General features: G+C 40.6%; 2 protein-coding genes across 3 annotated transcripts in view; one reads left to right on the forward strand and one right to left on the reverse strand.

Annotated features, from left to right (window-relative positions):
- WDR13 (WD repeat domain 13) overlaps positions 1-5,530 on the forward strand; it is a 35,947-nt gene extending 30,417 nt beyond the window's left edge. For both annotated transcript variants that reach the window (XM_089675004.1, XM_089675005.1), the window contains exons 8-10: positions 2,650-2,791; positions 3,674-3,792; positions 5,237-5,530. In XM_089675004.1, coding sequence (XP_089531130.1) covers positions 2,650-2,791; positions 3,674-3,792; positions 5,237-5,421 — 446 coding nt within the window. In that variant the 3' untranslated portion in view covers positions 5,422-5,530. The remainder of the gene's footprint in view (positions 1-2,649; positions 2,792-3,673; positions 3,793-5,236) is intronic.
- A 7,180-nt stretch (positions 5,531-12,710) lies between these two features.
- SUV39H1 (SUV39H1 histone lysine methyltransferase) overlaps positions 12,711-19,634 on the reverse strand; it is a 37,799-nt gene continuing 30,875 nt past the window's right edge. Inside the window, exons 4-6 of the mRNA XM_089675006.1 lie at positions 17,909-18,055; positions 15,293-15,422; positions 12,711-13,345 (exon numbers count right to left, since the gene is read on the reverse strand). Of these exons, the coding sequence (XP_089531132.1) occupies positions 13,212-13,345; positions 15,293-15,422; positions 17,909-18,055 (411 nt within the window). The 3' untranslated portion in view covers positions 12,711-13,211. The remainder of the gene's footprint in view (positions 13,346-15,292; positions 15,423-17,908; positions 18,056-19,634) is intronic.

The following is a 19,634-nucleotide window of genomic DNA, read 5'->3' on the forward strand; positions in this document are numbered from 1 at the left end:
TTTGCAGTAATATCATGCAACATAAATAATTGGAACTACCACTATTTTATTCTCTAGGGTCCTTGCTTTCAGAAAATATCATGTTTAGGGGTTAAAATGATTCTTTTTTTTAATCTTATGCTAAAACGGCTCTGGAAGCAAAAGGGATAAAGGATAAGCTGTACACTCCCCTTTCCTGACAAGCACCCAATCAGTGCTCTTTACACTGCAAGGTCTCTCAGCTCCTTGCTAGTCCCAGAGTGCAGTGCTGAAGACAAGCAGGGAAGGGAGGAGATAAACAGCGCAATGTTAAAAATATTAAAAAGGGGTTTTATGGTGACTTAAACGTTTGTTTATAAAACATTTCTAATATTACCTCCGATTTAAATATGGTTTTGGTTAAAAAAAAAAAAAAAAAAAATGTATCTGGAGAAGTAGATTGGGACATCGATTTAGTCCCTGGACAAGTAGTTTATTAAAAAATTTCCACACCCCTGGTATTTCCCACAAGTGGACTCCAAGTTGTGGAAAAATCTCAAGAATGAACAGTGGGAAGAGGATGCACCAGAGCTCAATTTTGAGTGTCATGGCAAAGGCTGTGTATACTTATGTGCATGTGTTTTTTTTTTCCATTTTTTTTATTTTTAATAACTTGCAAAGATTTCAAAACAAATGTTTCACGTTGTCATTATGGTACGGTTTGTAGAATGTTTTGGGAAAAAAAATGTATTTAATCCATTTTGGAATAAGGCTGTAACATAACAAAATGCATCAAAAAGTTAAGCACTGTGAATACTTTCTGGATGCACTGTACCACAGCTCTGTTAAGCTGCTGTGATAGTTAATTGATTCTTCCCGTCAGTGTAAAACAGTCTGCTCGTATGAGGTACTGTTAAGCACCATGGTAGTCCATTGATTCTTCCTGTCAGTGTCAAACTGTTTGCTCGTAGGAGGTACAACAGAAAGATTACACTGACAGTCAGCAGGAGACCTGAATGGCACCAGCAATCTGCTGATTGCTGGTGCAATACTTTCAGGGCTCCTAAAACAAAAAAAATAGTAAAAAGGTACAATTTTTATTTTTTACCTGCAATGTACTTTTTTTTTTTTTTTTTCCCCCAAAGCTGAACTATCCATTAAAGCTGGAAAGCAATCAGGGACACATTCTTTTAGACACAGACAAAATCAGGTACTGTCCCCAGAAAACTTCTGGTCACCCTAGAATCCTATTGTCCAACATGCGGCCATTGGGCACCAGTCAAACTGCAGAGTGGCAGTAGGGTGCCAAGCGCTGGAACATTCCAGCACCGACACTTAAAAAGAGATGATACTATGGATGGAGTATCTCTGTCCATAGTACAAGCCCCAGACTAGGGAGAGAGTGTGTTGCATGGGAGCTTGGGATGGGTAAGTGATTAACAATAGGGTGGCCGTTAACATTTATACTGCCATGACCACCAGTGCATGAGGGGTGACGGACATGTTCACTGCAGTGCCCCCAAAATGTGAGGGGTTAACACTTTTACTACCATGTCCACCAGTATAGGGGGGAGGGTTGTCACTGCTATGATCACCAATGCAGTGGTGAAGGGGTTAACCATTACTGCCATGACAACAGAAACGGGGGTGGGAGGGGTTAATGTGCCATGACCCCCAATGCAGGGAAGGGGTGAAGGTTAACTCTCACTACTAATGACCACCAATGTGTGTGCATGTTTTTAGTACATCCTCGTATTGAGGTGGTTATACCAGGATCCCAGCATAGTGTTTTAGTTATTTTTTTTTTTTTTTTTAATAGCAAGCGCTTCTGCAGAATGTAAAAGTAATCTGAGCAGCCATACAGTCACCGATCATGTTTAGAGGTGGCAGAAGGGGGTCTCTCATCAACTTGAGGAGCCCTGTAAGTATGTGGCCGGCGAAAACGGCTTTCCCGGACACAGTGAGAAAAACTGATGCTGTTCCTCTCACTGTGTGATGTCACAAATGATGAGGATTTAATCACTTCAGGTTTGGGGTAAACAAGCCATTATCAGCTTGTGAAAACATCTGATCAAACCAGTCACAGCCCGTGAAAACATCTGATCAAACCAGTCACAGCCCTTGTTCATCCCTTGTGATAGCAATAAAGTTGAAAAATTAAAACACCCCCATCCCACACACAAATGTGAATGTGTACGTAGGTCCTATATGTATACGGTGATTGTACCACATGAAAGGTTTCACCATGTATGTCAGAATGAGGGCAATAATTTTAGCACCAGACCTCCTGTGTAACTCTAAACTGGTATCCTGTAAAGGCTTTTAAAGCATCGCCTACGGATAACTTATTGTATTGTAGTTTGTCGCCATTCCACAGACGTACGCAATTTTAAAGTGTGACGGGTTTGGTTTATATTTACTCAGAGTAACATCTTATATTTTACAAAAAAAATGGAAAAAAAAAAAAAGTTTGTTCACTAAAATTCACGAAACATTTTTCTAAAAAAAAAAAAAATATATATATATATGCGATTGAAAAACCATTGCGGAAATACGGTGTGACATAAAAATTGCAGCACCAACCATTTTATTCTCTAGGGCCTCTGGTTAAAAAAAAAAAAAAAGGATTTTTACATGTATCAGAATTGGCCTGGTAGGCAAATGGTTAAATATAATAATCATTCCTTGCAGGCAAACTGACTAAAGCCAAACGTCTGGTAGTTTCGGAAGGCAGTGCCATAACCAGCATATCTGCCCGTTCATGGATTAGCCGTGAGGCTCGGGATCCTTCTTTATTAGTAAATGCTTGCATCAACAAACTGCTGCTGTATAGGTGAGTCTGCAAAATTTTACATTTTTCTTTTCTTTAAATATGGGATACAGTAAACTTGCCATGAATCTTAACAAGATTCAAATTCTCAGAGGTTTTAGACAATATAAAATGTGCACCTCCCACATGAAATTTATAAGACCCATGCAGCTTTACTTTAAATTCTATTATAATTAGGGCTGGTGTTGACGGCCTTGCAACAGGCCATTTGAGCACGACCTGCATTGGGGCATGCTCAGTGCAGTCAGATCATATCTCCAACCACTATTACTAAGGTTTATGAACCTAAGCAGTAGCAGTCTTGAGACCTTTGTGCACATCTGCATTTGGCTTTTCTACCAAGAGCAGCAAATAGGAGCATGTGCAATGTAGATGATTTGCGCTGCAGTCAACTAAACAGAATAAGCACAGGCAGGGCTCAGATGACCTCTTAAAAGGATCATTATTCCTGTATTACAGCACAAGTCAACACATGGCAGACCTTCAAGCACTGACCATATATGAATGACAATGCCAGAACCTACACTTAAAGTAGTAGTGGGGTTTTTTTTTTTGCATAACAGGATCCTTTTAACAGGGCCAGTGTGTTTTTGTTTGTTTATATTGCTTTCAGGCTGAGAGTTTGTCAATACAAAAACTTAGTTACCACAATATGCCTCAGCCAAAAACAAAAAACTGGCCATTATTCTAACAAATGGCTTGCAAACTTGTCCAAAGCTGGACCAAACAGCAAGAAATAGGAAAGGGGCTTATGTGTAACTTTTTTTTTTTTTTTTTGCATGGTTTAGAAAACTTCATCTGCCAACATACACCAATTGTGAATGCTAGATTTGTTTTCTTTTAATCAAAGTATACAGTTCTCTAATCTCCCTTTATTATTTCTAGGGTTGTGGATAATGAGGGAACACTACAATTAAAACGTACTTTTCAGATACAACAAACCAACAATGCCATCCGGAGTATTTTCTGCCCCCTCATGTCATTCAGGCAAGGAGCCTGTGTTGGTATGTACATTCTAGAAAAGTAAAAATTCTCTGCACCAGTCTTGTATTATGCCTCATTTTACCAAACAAACAAAAACCTCCAAAATTGTAACTTTGTGTAGAATAGAGTGCCCCAGCTGATCACTTTCATTTAGCTTTGTGTTTTCTTCTAAATTTGAGAAAGGCCTAGCAAGCCACATCATGCTCATTTTAGGCCAGTTCACACTAGATGCACTCCAGTGCATTTTTTCTGTATCAAAAATGCGTGCACAGTGTTTTCCAATGGCCCTAGTTTACACCAGTGAAGATTATTAGGAGAAAAAAAAAAAAAAAAACGAACATGCTGCATTGATTTGGCACAGCACTGTACTGGAACACAGCAAAATGTATCAAACACACCGGAACGGAGTGTGGTGTGAACTGTAAGCAAAAATGCATCCGGAGTGTGTTTTTGTGGTATGAACTGGCCCTTAGGGCTAGTTCACACTAGATGCAGTCCGGTGTGCGTCAAAAATGCATGCAGTGTTTTCCAATGGCCCTGGTTCACACCAGTGCAGGGAAAAAAAAAAAAGCTGCATTTTTTTCCTGCATAGAAGTGTACTGGAACATAGCAAACTGCAATGGAACCCAACGTGGTGTGAACTGTAAGCAAAAACTTATCCAGAGTGCATTTTTGTAGCATGAACTGGCCCTCAATGAGAAAGATGAGATCTCTAGCATGCTACATCATTTAAATCCACTGTACATTCAACACATCCACAATTGCTCCCTATGTGCCCTGTTCACTCCACAACACTGCTATCAGATTTTTTTTTCTGCGCAGGAATCTGCAACATGTATTTAGTTTTCTGGGAGGGGGAACCTGACGTGTTGTCAATACTGTGCGGTGAAGATGGCACATAAACTGATTTGAACATACAGAAATGTGCATGAAATAAGATGTAAACTCCTGTCTCTGCAAGTGAAATCTCTGCAGTTTTCATGCAGGTATGGTGTGAATGAGCCCTAGAGTGCATAGTGCACATAAACCAGCATGGTGACAAGGATGCTATGACTTATTGGTGGTTAGTGTTTCACCATTCTGACACTGATCTGTGCAGCTGACATTTTTTGCTTTGGTACAGTACAAGAATCTCGCATAAGTGCAGATAAAAACAATCATTTTCATGCTTTACAGCATATTCTCCCAGGGTTGTAGGGATGCCAGCCTACTACTGTGATTAAGTACACTCAGCACTGGTTGTATCTGCACCTGCTATGTGAGCTTGTTATACCTTCATGAGACTGCGATCATTTGCTTATGCATAGACCAAGCAGTTAATTTTGGTTTGTAAGAGGGGGCTGTGGTAGAAGATATGAAGGCAATTAGAAGGGAGATAGATGTAGGACTGATTCCAAGTATTAACACTTTTGGAAAAGAGAAGTAGCTAGTGACCTACTAAGCCTTGTATGTTCTCTTCTACAGTAACTGGCAGTGAAGATATGTGCGTTTATTTCTTTGATGTGGAACGGGCCACAAAGGCCATTGTAAATAAACTACAAGGACACAGTGCAGCCGTCCTGGGAATAAGTTTCAACTGTGACGAGAGTCTACTGGCCTCTAGTGATGCAAAGGGGATGGTCATTATCTGGAGACGGGAACAGAAGTAACCTCTCTTTTATCTTTATGGTCAGAACTGAGCCCTCTTCCCCCACCAATATCACTGACTTCTATTTATATTTCCTGTATGTCTTATGAATAAACTCTAACCCCTGCTAATATCTGTAAGGAAGATCATTATGTAAATAATCCACAATATACTGCCAACTCAGCTTTCCATTTTAAAATTTTTTGCATGTAGCTAGAAGACAAACAGGGTTTGTAAGATGTAAACTTAGGTGCAGAAGAAGAAAAAACAAAAAAAAAAAAAAAACCACCATGCCCGATACTGGTGGAGTTACACCGCATGCACTGGGAACAGATAATCATCACAGAAAAGTCAGGCATAGTTAGGAGATGGAGGGAGGGAGATGGAGGGAGAAACCAGACCAATGAGAGAGGGGGAAAAAAAAAAAAAAAAAAAAAAAAAAAAAAAAAAAAAAAAAAAGGAATTGTATTCCTGCCTCAAGTCACATTCAAACCAGCATCTCTTCATGCTGTATAGAAGTACATTCTATAGGACCTGGTGTGTAGAGGGTTCAGGGCAAGCATGTACACAACTGTGGTCTGAATGAACCCAATGGACTTTTGTACAGTCAGGTCCATAAATATTGGGACATCGACACAATTCTAACATTTTGGCTCTATACACCACCACAATGGATTTGACATGAAACGAACAAGATGTGCTTTAACTGCAGACTGTCAGCTTTAATTTGAGGGTATTTACATCCAAATCAGGTGAACGGTGTAGGACTTACAACAGTTTGCATATGTGCCTCCCACTTGTTAAGGGACCAAAAGTAATGGGACAGAATAATAATCATAAATCAAACTTTCACTTTTTAATACTTGGTTGCAAATCCTTTGCAGTCAATTACAGCCTGAAATCTGGAACGCATAGGCATCCCCAGACGCTGGGTTTCATCCCTGGTGATGCTCTGCCAGGCCTCTACTGCAACTGTCTTCAGTTCCTGCTTGTTCTTGGGGCATCTTCCCTTCAGTTTTGTCTTCAGCAAGTGAAATGCATGCTCAATCGGATTCAGGTCAGGTGATTGACTTGGCCATTGCATAACATTCCACTTCTTTCCCTTAAAAAACTCTTTGGTTGCTTTTGCAGTATGCTTTGGGTCATTGTCCATCTGCACTGTGAAGCGGCGTCCAATGAGTTGTGAAGCATTTGGCTGAATATGAGCAGATAATATTGCCCGAAACACTTCAGAATTCATCCTGCTGCTTTTGTCAGCAGTCACATCATCAATAAATACAAGAGAACCAGCTCCATTGGCAGCCATACATGCCCACGCCATGACACTACCACCACCATGCTTCACTGATGAGGTGGTATGCTTAGGATCATGAGCAGTTCCTCTCCTTCTCCACACTCTTCTCTTCCCATCACTCTGGTACAAGTTGATCTTGGTTTCATCTGTCCATAGGATGTTGTTCCAGAACTGTGAAGGCTTTTTTAGATGTCGTTTGGCAAACTCTAATCTGGCCTTCCTGTTTTTGAGGCTCACCGATGGTTTACATCTTGTGGTGAACCCTCTGTATTCACTCTGGTGAAGTCTTCTCTGGATTGTTGACTTTGACACACATACACCTACCTCCTGGAGAGTGTTCTTGATCTGGCCAACTGTTTTGAAGGGTGTTTTCTTCACCAGAGAAAGAATTCTTCATTCATCCACCACAGTTGTTTTCCATGGTCTTCCGGTGTTGCTGAGCTCACCAGTGCGTTCCTTCTTTTTAAGAATGTTCCAAACGGTTGTTTTGGCCACACCTAATGTTTTTGCTATCTCTCTGATGGGTTTGTTTTGTTTTTTCAGTCTAATGATGGCTTGCTTCACTGATAGCGACAGCTCTTTGGATCTCATCTTGAGAGTTGACAGCAACAGATTCCAAATGCAAATAGCGCACTTGAAATGAACTCTGGATAAACTCTTATCTGATCATTGTAACTGGGATAATGAGGGAATAACATACACCTGGCCATGGAACAGCTGAGAAGCCAATTGTCCCATTACTTTTGGTCCCTTAACAAGTGGGAGGCACATATGCAAACTGTTGTAATTCCTACACCGTGCACCTGATTTGGATGTAAATACCCTCACATTAAAGCTGACAGTCTGCAGTTAAAGCACATCTTGTTCGTTTCATTTTAAATCCATTGTGGTGGTGTAGAGTCAAAAATGTTAGAATTGTGTCGATGTCCCAATATTTATGGACCTGACTGTCATTTACTGGGGCATCAATTCCTTTTGATTATAGATCCCCTCTTACACCAAGTATTAAACAAATGTCACTTTACATATCCTTTACTCCTCACGTCTGTGGTACTAAACTGCATTTTGAAATAATTTGAGAAAATTCCACCTTGTAATGAATATGCTCAATTTTAACATACGCACTCTTATTTGAGCAGCAGTGGTAAAAATAATGTTTGCCAGTGTGAATGGGAATCTGTCTTTATGTCTATAGGAGAAACATGCAGAGAACAAAAAACTTAGAGCCTGCCACTGGTGGGGACCTACAAAAACCCACACACCTAGTTGCAACCACAAGGCACTCTCATTAAAACCAAAAACTTCAATGTTACTGCCCTGGAACAAACATACAGAACAGGAACATCAGAGCGAAAGTAAAAACTCCCGATCTGCATGCTTTAGAAAGTACTGAAGCCTTTGCAGCCATTTCCACTTCAGTATTTGTTTTGGATTAACTTTCAGTATTACATACAATGATAAAAAAAAAAAACAGACTTCAGATAAAGGTTATAATGGACGCTGCCATGGGACTTGTTTGGTACTCCTCCCCCACCATTTCATACAACCTACTCCCTACAGTTCACAAACATACATAGAGTGCAGTACAAAGTATTCAGACCCCCTTCATTTTTTTTCAATTTTGTTATGTTGCAACCTGATACAATTGTTTAACCACTTGCCGCCGGGCGAACACCTCGTCCCTCCAGGAGATCATGACGTTCTTCCTGGATCACGCTTTGCAGGTGCCCACAGGGCCACTCTGCGGCACGATCTGTCCCAGGCCATGTACTTCGGACGCGGCCGATGACAGATCTGTGTACCAGCACTGTTGCCTGTACCATGTGACCAATCACAGCAGGTCACATGAGGGTTGTATATAAATGGTTGACTTCCTTTCATGCCATCCATTGTATACAAGTGTGTCTAGCTGTGAATGGTCACAGCGATCACATGCACAGGCTGGGCCAATCACAGCCCATCTGCGTCATGTAATTAGCCGTGGCCAATCACAAAAAAAAAACAAAAAAAAACCCACGATTAATCGATTTCAGTTAAATGCTTGCTTATAGCAAATAAATTCTGTTATAAGCAATCAAATTGTGTAAAAAAAACAAAAAACACTGATCACTTCCCCAAAGTAGTACAATGTTACTATAGAAACATTATACTACTTTGGTCATAGTGTACTATGAAAAAAAAAAACATCTTAAAAAAAAAATAAAACAAAAAAAAAAATTATAAAAAATTACAAACTTCAAAGAACTCACCATGCCTCCTATGAAGTACGTCGGACTGTCTACTTTGCAAAAAGGGGTCATTCGGGGGATATCTGTACTATTCTGACATTTAAGAAATTAGATTGGCTGTCAGTACTTCAGGATTGATCCCATAGTTTATGAACTCTAACTTTCCTACAGACTAATAAATACGGATTTGGGTTATTTTCACCACAGAAATTTAGCCGAATACATCTTGGCCTAAATTTATGAACAATTATTTACTTGCAAACTTTTATAAACAGAAACAAAAGAAAAAATGTTTTTTTTTTTCTTCCCAAAACGTTTTTTTTGTTAATTTAGCAAAAAATAAAAACCCCAATGGTGATTAAATACCACCTAAAGAAAGCTCTAGTTGTGTGAACAAAATGCTAAAATTTTAGTTTGGGTACAGTGTTGCAAGACCGCACAGTTGTCAAAGTGTGAGAGCGCTGAAAATTGGCCTGGGCAGGAAGGGGGTATAAGGGACGATATTGAAGTGGTTAAATTAATTTTTTTTCTCAATGTACACTGAGTACAAGGTGAAAAAACTGAATTTTTAGAAATGTTTGTAAATTAAAAAGAAAAAAAAACTGAAATATTACATGTACTTAAGAATTTAGAGCCATTACTCAGTATTTTATTGAAACACCATTGGCAGCAATTACAACCTGGAGTCTGAGTAAAACGCAAAAATCTTTGCACACCTGGATTGGGGGATTTTCAGCCCTTCTTTGCAAACCGTCAAGCTCAGTCAGGTTGGATGGGGTCCGTCCGTGGGCAGCCATTTTCAGTTCTCTCCAGAGAAGTTCAACTCAGGGATCGGTCTTGGCCCCTGTAGGGCACTCACAGAGTTATCCCTAAAACACTCCCGTGTTGTCTTGGCTGTGTGCTTAGGATCGTTGTCATGTTGTATGGTGAACTTTCGTCTGAGGTCCTGAGTGCTGTGGAACAGGTTTTTTTTTGAGGATATCTTTGTACTTTGCTCCTCTGTTTTCCCTCAACTCTGACCAGTCTCTCAGTCCCTGCTGCTGAAAAACACCCCCACAGCATGATGCTGCCACCACCATGCTTCACTTTTGGGATGGAATTCAGCAGGCGATGAGCGGTACCTGGTTTGCTCTACACACACCATTTAGAATTGAGGCTAAATAGTTCAATCTTTGTTTAATCAGACCAGATAAACTTGTTCCTCACAGTCAAGAGACCTTCAGGTGCTTTTTTTGCAAACTCCAAGTGGGCTTTCATGTGTTTTGCGCTGAGGAGAGGCTTTTGTCTAGCCACTCTGCCATAAAGTCCAGATCAGTGGAGTGTTGCAGTGATGGTTGTCCTCCTGGATCCCTGGAGATCAGTCACGGATTCTTGGTCACCTCTCTTACTAATGCTCTTCTCCCTCAATTGCTCAGTTTGGCCAGGTGACACCACTTGAGTTCTGGCTGTGGAAACCATCTTCCATTTGAGAATTATGGAGGTCATTGTGCTCTTGGGAATCTTCAGTACAGCAGAAGTTTTTTTTGTAACCTTCCCCAGTTCTGTGCCGTGCAAAAATCTTGTCTGAGCTCTGCAGGCAGTTCCTTTTGACCTCATGGCTTTTGCTCTGATACAGTATGCATTGCTAGCTGTGAGGTCTGTTTAGAGAAGTGTGTACCTTTCCAAATCATGTCCAATTAATGTACTATACCACAGGTGGATGCCAAATCAGCAATGATCAAGAGAAATGGGAGGCACCTGCGCTAAACTTCAAGTGTTGCTGCAAAGAGTCTGAATACTTATGCCAAAGTAACATTGTTTTTTTTTTTCATATATTTAAACGTTTCTAAAATTCTGTTTTATCTTGTCATTATGGAGTACGGAGCGTAGATTGAGGAAAAAAATTTTAAATTTAAACAACTATAGTATTAGGCTGTAACATAACATTGAGAAAAAAAAAAAAAAAAAAGTGAAGAGGGTCTAAATTAGGGCTGCAACCAACGATTATTTTCATAATCGATTGGCTGGCCAATTATTTCGATCAGATAAAACGTTTGGTGTACAGTTCCAGTATGTAAAGTAATTATTAGATATCTATATGCAGTGGTATATATAAATAATCACCTATATGGTTGGGGAACAAAACATCTAATCTACGACAGACAGAAGAGATATATATATTATTAGGAGGTTGAATCTTGCACATATCATCAGACTCTGAGATAAAAATTTTAGTTAGGGGGGGAAAAAAAAAAAAAAAAAAAAAAAAACTGTTTTGCAGACTTTCCAGACAGGATCGTAATATAATACTCCATTGTCATAGGCAGGTAACTTGATACAAGTTACCTACACCTGCTGTCAATTATGCAGACCATACACAAATTTTTAGTTTGAAAATTGTTTTAAGAACATTCATTGGAATTTCTAATAGTTAGTGGGATCAAATAGACAGTCTCTGACAACGGTGACAGGAAAATTTGAAGGAACAGAAAACTTTATAAAAAAAACAAAACAAAAATAAACAACTCTGGGCAAAATTTATTTTCCCACGCAGTGCCCGCACTTCATGGGTTAACTATTCATTTTTGTTTAGATGATCGCAGATACTTGTCTAATCCATCGATCCTCTGAGTACAAGACCAGTCCCTATCACTCCTAACTTCCCCGGCATGCTACCAGTCTTGTGAATGGACTGTTCCTGACATCATGTCTGTAGACCGGCTCTGGATGTGTGGACAGCAGGAACAATCCACCGCTGGACATGGAGTTCAGTTTTCTAGAGGATCAAAGAATCTGGTAAATATAGCTTTTTTTCCTTGCACCCCTGGACAAAATGAGCAGAAAACACATTTTGCCCGGAGTTCTTCTTTAATTATAATGCCTTCTATTACCTCCAGTATATAATCTTCCAGCTTCTCTGGGTTCAAACACTGATGAGATTCTGATCTTCCCTGGACAGAGGCCTTACAGTGATTGTAAACGTCATATTTATTTTATCTATTTTTTTTTAAACTTGTCAGTTACCTGCTCTGTGCAATGGTTTTGCATGGAGCAAGCCGCAAAGTACAGTATAGAGTGCCCCTATAGCAAGGTTAAAAAAAAAAAAAAACACCTGCCTTTATAATCACTTTCTTCTTCGGCCCAGGACTACATGTCCCACAAAGCTTTGCTCCTCACACATTCACAAGTTCTCAGGCACTTACTGAATTATATGAACAGTGTACCGAGTTGTATGTGTGCTCCACTGTATTTTCTGATATGTAAACGAAGCCCAAGCCTGAATACTTTATGGAAAAAAAAAAAAAAAAAACAATTACACACACACCATTCACTGATGGATGCTAGACCACTGGGTATATATGACTCACTAGGAGATTGAACAGCCATATATACCTAAGTAAGTAGGTGGTTTGACTTCTCCTCTGGGCTATACTTGTACAGCCTGTATCAGGTGAGATTAGCGTCCTAAGGATCTTTCTGGTGTGCAGAGCTGTCCTCTTGTCCACAGTTCACACAAGTGGATGTGGCTACAAGGAATTATTAGCAGTGGTGTGATCTGCCAGATCCAAAAACTACCTGGAGGTTGCCTGCAAGGTGTGATTTTTCCCATCACCTAGGTTTGCTTTTGGATACTCAGTCTATTGTTTTCCCCAAGAAGGGGGGAGGGTAGACAAGATATCAGACTAATTATCTATAAGCCAATATTAACCCAAGTTGTAGGAGCAATGTAAAATATGAAAATATGAAGACCACATGAGAGCAAATGTATCAAGATTTTCCAGCCACACCAAATAATGCTGCTAGTGAGTGTTCGGATTACATGTTATTGTATTTACATAAAAAGGGTCAGACTTAAAAGGGTTAAAAAAGATAAAACCGTGAATGTAATATGTCATACAATAGTAATCTATAAAAATTCATCTGATTGTTCATTAAAGAAGAGAGGAACACTGAAAATCTGTCCCATAACATGACATCAGAGGCCAGTATGTGTAATTGCAGCCCATCCCAGAAATGTAAAGAGGCCAGGGTGGCAAAAATTCAAGTAAATAAGAAAAAGAAGTCCAGGCTAAATTCATCACTGCAAGTGAGTTATCAGGTAACTACACAAGCCTGGGGGAAAACAAAAAACAAAATAATTCACAAAAAAAAAAAAAAAAATATTTTAGCACCAATTCTCAAAGCCAGGATGGAAGAAGGGAGCCCTAAAAAAAGGGGTGTAAACAGCATTTCAAAAAGTAACCGATCTTTCAAGTACTAAGGGCAAAAGCAGTCCCGAGTTGCCTGCCCACAGACAGTAGTAATCCGCATTTAAAAGAGGTATTTACGACAGCTGTTTGTCCCACATTTGCATTCCACTCTTCTGCGTTTTTTTGGAGATCCAGTTAAGCCAGCCAAGCCAAAGTTGGTATCCATTTTTGTACTTTCAACATCAACCGGATCAACTGTAAAAGAAAAAATAAATAACGGGGCTCTGTGACATACCTTTACACTTGATCTTGAGATTTTATGCGAGATGCTGTTAAGTTTCCATTGACAATTTATAATACTGTATGGCCATCAGTTTTTACCACAACCTGTCAGATGAGGGTTATCCTACCGTATTAACCAACTAATTAAAGTGGAACTAAACACTTTTATCCATCTTAGCCTCTGATCTGCAGTTGCCGTGGTGTTGCTCATGTGATGGCACTTGGTATTTAGGCTGAGTACAAGCAACTGTGACCGCTATTATTCATGCCATGCACGTAACTGTTTTGGGAAGCAGTTAATTTGTTGGGTTAGTTCCACTTTAATGCTGTATGACCTATTTTACAATAGTGTAAACAAAATAATGGTGACAAACTATGCTACAGGTTTTTACTTAATTTCAAACTGAGCATCTAATAAACCACATACGTAGAATTATCAGTGTTAACCAAAAAAAAAAAAAAAAAAAAAAAAAAAAGGGAGAAGTGCAGGAAGTCTAAGATTGGAAGCTCCAAGAAGCAGGGCCCTCCTATCCCTCTTGTATTAAACTGTATTGCCTCCCGTTATATTGTAAAGCACTGAGCAAACGGTTAGCGCTATACATGTGCTGTATAAGTGAGTGATCACATGACCTCTGATCACTCAGTTCTTGGTCTTTCCTGAGCAGAGTGGTGACTGTCAGTTCTGCCCCTTCAATGTCCGGCTAAGAAGGGGATGGGAGACGCTGTCTTGGGCTCTCAGCAGTGCTGGGAGGCTGAGCCAGCTGCCTGTAAGGCATTTGGGTGAATCATGACATTGTCAGGATCTCTCCAGGGTCTACAGCAGCTCTGAAGTCAGCTGACAACAGGCTCTTTTTTGGGGGGGGGGGGGGGGGGGAAACTATCCCAAAATTGTTATAAAAAAAGTGTGGGTTTTTGTTTTTTTTGTTTTTTTTTTTTTTATTTGGCTGTATATTTCATGCTACTACCATAACCTACCACCAAAGGGCAACCCAAAATAATTTCTCCTGCTCTCGACGATTGCAGCGATACCACATGTATGTTAGTTGTTGTTTGTACCTGTAGTACAGACCAGAAATAGTGTGCAATTTGCTTTTATCCTGCCACGAATTGACATGAAATTTAAAAAAAAAAAACAAAAAAAAAAAAAAAAAAACACAAACTGACACTGACCCAAACACTAACCCTGGCACAGACCTAGATCAAACCTTGATCTAGCCATTTTTGTTATATATATATATATATTTTTTTTTTTTTTTTTTTTTTTACACATACTTTTTTCCTCTCTGAAAAAAGGACAGAGAGATACAATGCATCTCTCTCCTCCATTCAGAGAGAGAAAACAAGGGGGGCGAGCTTCACAATGACCAACCATGGTGATAGCCAGAGGCTATCACAGCGATCCGGTGGCCTGGAATCTGGAGTACTGGGTCCCGATCATTAGAACGGGACCCGGAGCTCTCGGCGACACCCCGCTCTTTGTACTGGAAGCGTGCCGTGTGGTGCACTCCCAGCAGAAAGTCAGGTAGCAAATTAGCGTCCGACAGAAAAAAGCCCAGGTCTGTGAGGCTGCTAATCTGCATCTGGTCAGCGTTAAGGGGTTAAAGCAAATGGAAAACCTGGCCTTACCCCCTCGTCTTGTTTTGGAGAACTCCCATTGGTCAGAAGCTGTCCATCACAATAAACCTGTAAAGAGGCTCAGCGGGTGAGATGAGTAGCTGAAAAGCTCAAAGTCTGGAAGGGCTATGATACAAGTTCAGCTTCCATGATCCCTGGATTTGCCAATTGTTTTCACTGAAAATACCTGCTTGTGCATTTTTACCACCATGTCCAGTTTGAATTGCCCAGTTTAGTAACAAGTTTACATTAACGCATGCGATAACTAGAACATCTATTACATTTTGTGAAAGAAAAGGAATTTACCCTGCATTCTGTAGTCAAATGTGAGCTCTTCGCCGGTACGGATAGTTCGTGTAGAAAAAAACGCAATGCGTGGCAGCCTCTCGTCCTGATTATCAATAAAGACGTTGTATACTTGGAGGTTAGGCTTGCACTGTAGAGGACCATGCAAAGGAATCAGATACACAGTGTATATTTAGCACGCATATTACAGTCTTCTTATGCCAATTATGCCCACTTCTGCTGCCACTATCCCCCACCCCAAATTGTAGGCGATACCATTATTTAAAGCTGAAATGTAGCCTTTTGTTTTTTTCTCCACTATAGCTTTAGAGAGGCAACATTCTGGTAATTAATTAATGCCCCAACATTGTGGCTGCTGGATCCTAGAGAATTTTCACTGCTGACCTTCCCTCTTCCTGTGAATGAACTTCCAACACACAGGGGACTGGGGAGGGTGAGGGCCCCTCTGTTGGAAAGTTCTTTGACCGTTTTCACCTGTAACACAATCTGTGAATGAGGGAGGGAATGCTAGGTTGGGGTTTGTTGGGTGGAGTTTGTGGAAGCACAAAAACAGTACAAGTTACAGTTGTGACCAAAATTATTCAACCCCCAATGCTGTAAAGGGGTTTAGGGACTATAGTGTACATTTGGAATTGTATTCAGAATCAAATCCTACAAGGACGTTGTAACTACCCAAATGCAACTAAAATGACATCAATTGTTTATGTAATACAGTAGTAAATGGTTCTTATGTGGTTTCTTCATTGCCACAATTATTCAACCCCTTAAAGACTACCACTCTGAAGAACAGAGGTTCATACAGGTGCTTTCCATCAGGTATTGAAAACACCTGTGGATGTCACCGAGCAGCAATCAAGCATAATAAGCACCAATTAGGCAGCTTTAAAATGACTGTGATACTCAGCTCCTTCTAGACATTTACTGGTGTGGTTACAAACATGGTGAAGGCAAGAGAATGGTCCAGGAAGACAAGAGAAGAGGTGATTTCTCTTCACAGGAAGGGCAATGGCTATAAGAAGATTGCAAAGATGTTAAACATACCAAGAGACACCTTAGGAAGCATCATTCGCAAATTCAAGGCAAAGGGCACTGTTGAAACGCTACCTGGTCGTGGCAGAAAGAAGATGCTGACTTCGACTGCTGTGCGCTACCTGAAGCGTAGAGTGGAGAGAAGTCCCCGTGTGACTGCTGAGGAACTGAGAAAAGATTTGTCAGATGTGGGTACAGAAGTTTCAGCCCAGACAATAAGACGCACACTGCGTAATGAAGGCCTCCGTGCCAGAACTCCCAGGCGTACCCCCTTGCTGTCTCCAAAGAATAAGAAGAGTCGACTGCAGTATGCCAAAAGCCATGTGGACAAACCACAAAAGTTGTGGGATAGTGTTCTGTGGACTGATGAAACAAAATTAGAACTGTTTGGGCCCATGGATCAACGCTATGTTTGGAGGAGGAAGAACAAGGCCTATGATGAAAAGAACACCTTGCCTACTGTGAAGCATGGTGGAGGGTCAATCATGCTTTGGGGCTGTTTTGCTTCTGCAGGTACAGGGAAGCTTCAGCGTGTGCAAGGTACCATGAATTCTCTTCAGTACCAGGAGATATTGGATGGAAACGTGATGCAGTCCGTCACACACCTGAGGCTTGGGAGACGTTGGACCTTTCAACAGGACAATGATCCCAAGCATACCTCCAAGTCCACTAGAGCATGGTTGCAGAGGAAAGGCTGGAACATTTTGGAGTGGCCATCGCAGTCACCAGACTTAAATCCGATTGAGAACCTCTGGTGGGACTTAAAGAAAGCAGTTGCAGTGCGCAAGCCTAAGAATGTGACTGAACTGGAGGCCTTTGCCCATGAAGAATGGGCGAAGATACCCGTAGATCGCTGCAAGACACTTGTGTCAAGCTATGCTTCACGTTTAAAAGCTGTTATAACTGTAAAAGGATGCTGTACTAAGTACTAAGATTGAATGTCACTTGGGGGTTGAATAAAACTGATAATGCTGTGAGCACAGAAAAGACATTTGTGGTTATTTCATTATAACTGTTATGTTATATTTGTCTGACCTACAAGTGCCTCTTTAATGTAAATGTAAGCAAGATGACTGAATGATCAAAAGCAATGTCAAACTGGCCAAAACACTCAATTTCAGTGGGGGTTGAATAATTTTGGTCACAACTGTATATTCCACTGCATTTGTGGTCTGTATTTCCTGCTGAACACAACCCATTCAAGTAAATTGGGCCTTGCCACAACCACATGTAATGCATACAGTTGTGGCATGGTGATGTGTGCATTTAGGGGTTAGAACAGGCAGTGAAGAGACATAATGCCTCCCAGCCGGCTTCTAAACAGCAATCCACACTGCAGACCACTCTTCAGCAGGCAAAGCCAACATAAACGAGCCCCAAGGGAGATCACAGATCTCCCATCACTCTACATTCTGAGGCATTCTGCAGTGAGAATGGAAGCCACAGGGTAATAGCCAAGCACATCCAGGTAGGATACCCAACAAAAGTGCACTAGGGATACAAAACATTTATTCATAATTTGCCTGTTGCTTAGTGTTCAACTCCCATATATCACTCAAACATCCCAGAAGCAGAGGTAATACTTACACTGTGGTTGACAAAGTGCGATATATTTCCATAGTGAGCAGCATCTACGGTGTAAACATCTTCAATGTAATCCAGGTCAAACAGATACGTTGCCCCCTGTCTGTCATAGATTTGTCCTCTACGCTCCGCCTCATCAGAAGTGATTATCTGAAATACATACTACATGAGACATCTGCACAGAACACAATTCTTATACATCTATAATATTCTAAAGGAATGAACTGCCAACATGACCAGAAGAAATAAATGCATCCTATGGCTTCGTTACTGGTATACAGCTCATCGCCGGGAAAATATGAGCTTACCACCCCTTTACGCAGACAAAACACAAATATGCAGCTTCACAGAACGGGGCTTTTCCATGGGGTTGCATATTTGTGTACCGGTCTGTGCTGGGAGCGCGCCGCACAGTGAGCTCCCAACACAGACTAGGGTGTCACTGAGAGCCCCGGGTCCAGATCACATGATAATCTGATTGGCTGCGATAGTCTCTGATTGGCTATCAAAGTGATCAGTCACTATGAAGCCCACCACCCTTGGTTTTTTTTTTGTCCACTCTGAATGGAGAAGATACATTTTCTCTCCCTCTCCTTGATGAGAGAAAAACACACACACACACACACACACACACACACACACACACACACACACACACACACACACACACACGGTATAATCCACCTGGATGTACAAAGTAGTTGTCATGATATGTACAGTTTTACTAATATGTCAAAGTTGTAAAATTTTCACTTCGGCTTTAAGATTTGTTTTACCCTTAGGTGTGAAGGTTAAAAAGGCCAAAAAGATCATCATGCTCTATCTGCATGAGCAAATCCAGATAAAGCCATCGGGCAATAAGCTCTGCATTGTGCTATTGGAGTCTGCAATTTCCACATCAAGAAATAGAAATCAGGGTTTCCCCAGGTGGAACAGGGTAACAGGCAGACCGCACAAGGCACCTGCCAGAAACATATGTAATTATCTCAGGGGTGTGGACATTTTTGGAAAAAACAAAAAAACACTACTTGTCCAGGGAGTAAATCCGTGCCCCAATCTACTTGTCCTGATAAAAAAAAATAATAATGTTTTAACCAAAACCATATTTAAATCTGAGGTGCTTTTAGGAATGTCTGGGGCTTTTAAAAACAAGAAGGGGCTTTATGGCAACTTAAAAGTTTAATATGTTTAACATTGTACATCTCCTCCTACCCTCCCTTCCTGTCTCCAGCAACGCACCCAAGGATTAGCAGGGAGGAGAGAAACCTTGCAGTGTAATGAGCATAGATTGGCTACTCGTCAGGAAAGGGGACTGTCGAGCTTATCCTTTATCCCTTTTGCTCCCAGAGCTGTGTTTGCGGTTTTTTTTTTGCACACGTTTAAGAAATCATTTAAGGCGTGAGGATTACACAAAACCACCAAACATGATATATTTTCTGAAATCAGAGACTCTAGACAATAAAATTAGCAGTAGTTCCAATTTTTGTATGTCACAGGATATCACAGAGGTCTAGGAAACGCAAACTTTCAGTAAAAAATACACTTAAGTTAATTTTAGGACACAAAAAGCAAATTATCCAATGTTTTGGTAAAATATAAAAAGATGAGGTTGCATTGAGTAAATGGATATCCAACATGTTAAACCTTAAATTTGCGTGCGCCCGTGAAATGGCAACAAACTTTAGTACCCTATATTTTCTATAGGCGACACTGTTAAAGCCCCTTATAG

Source organism: Staurois parvus, unplaced genomic scaffold, assembly GCF_062004578.1.
Source record: "Staurois parvus isolate SC_StPar_1 unplaced genomic scaffold, SC_StPar_1.0 ptg000154l, whole genome shotgun sequence".
Lineage (NCBI taxonomy): Eukaryota > Metazoa > Chordata > Amphibia > Anura > Ranidae > Staurois > Staurois parvus.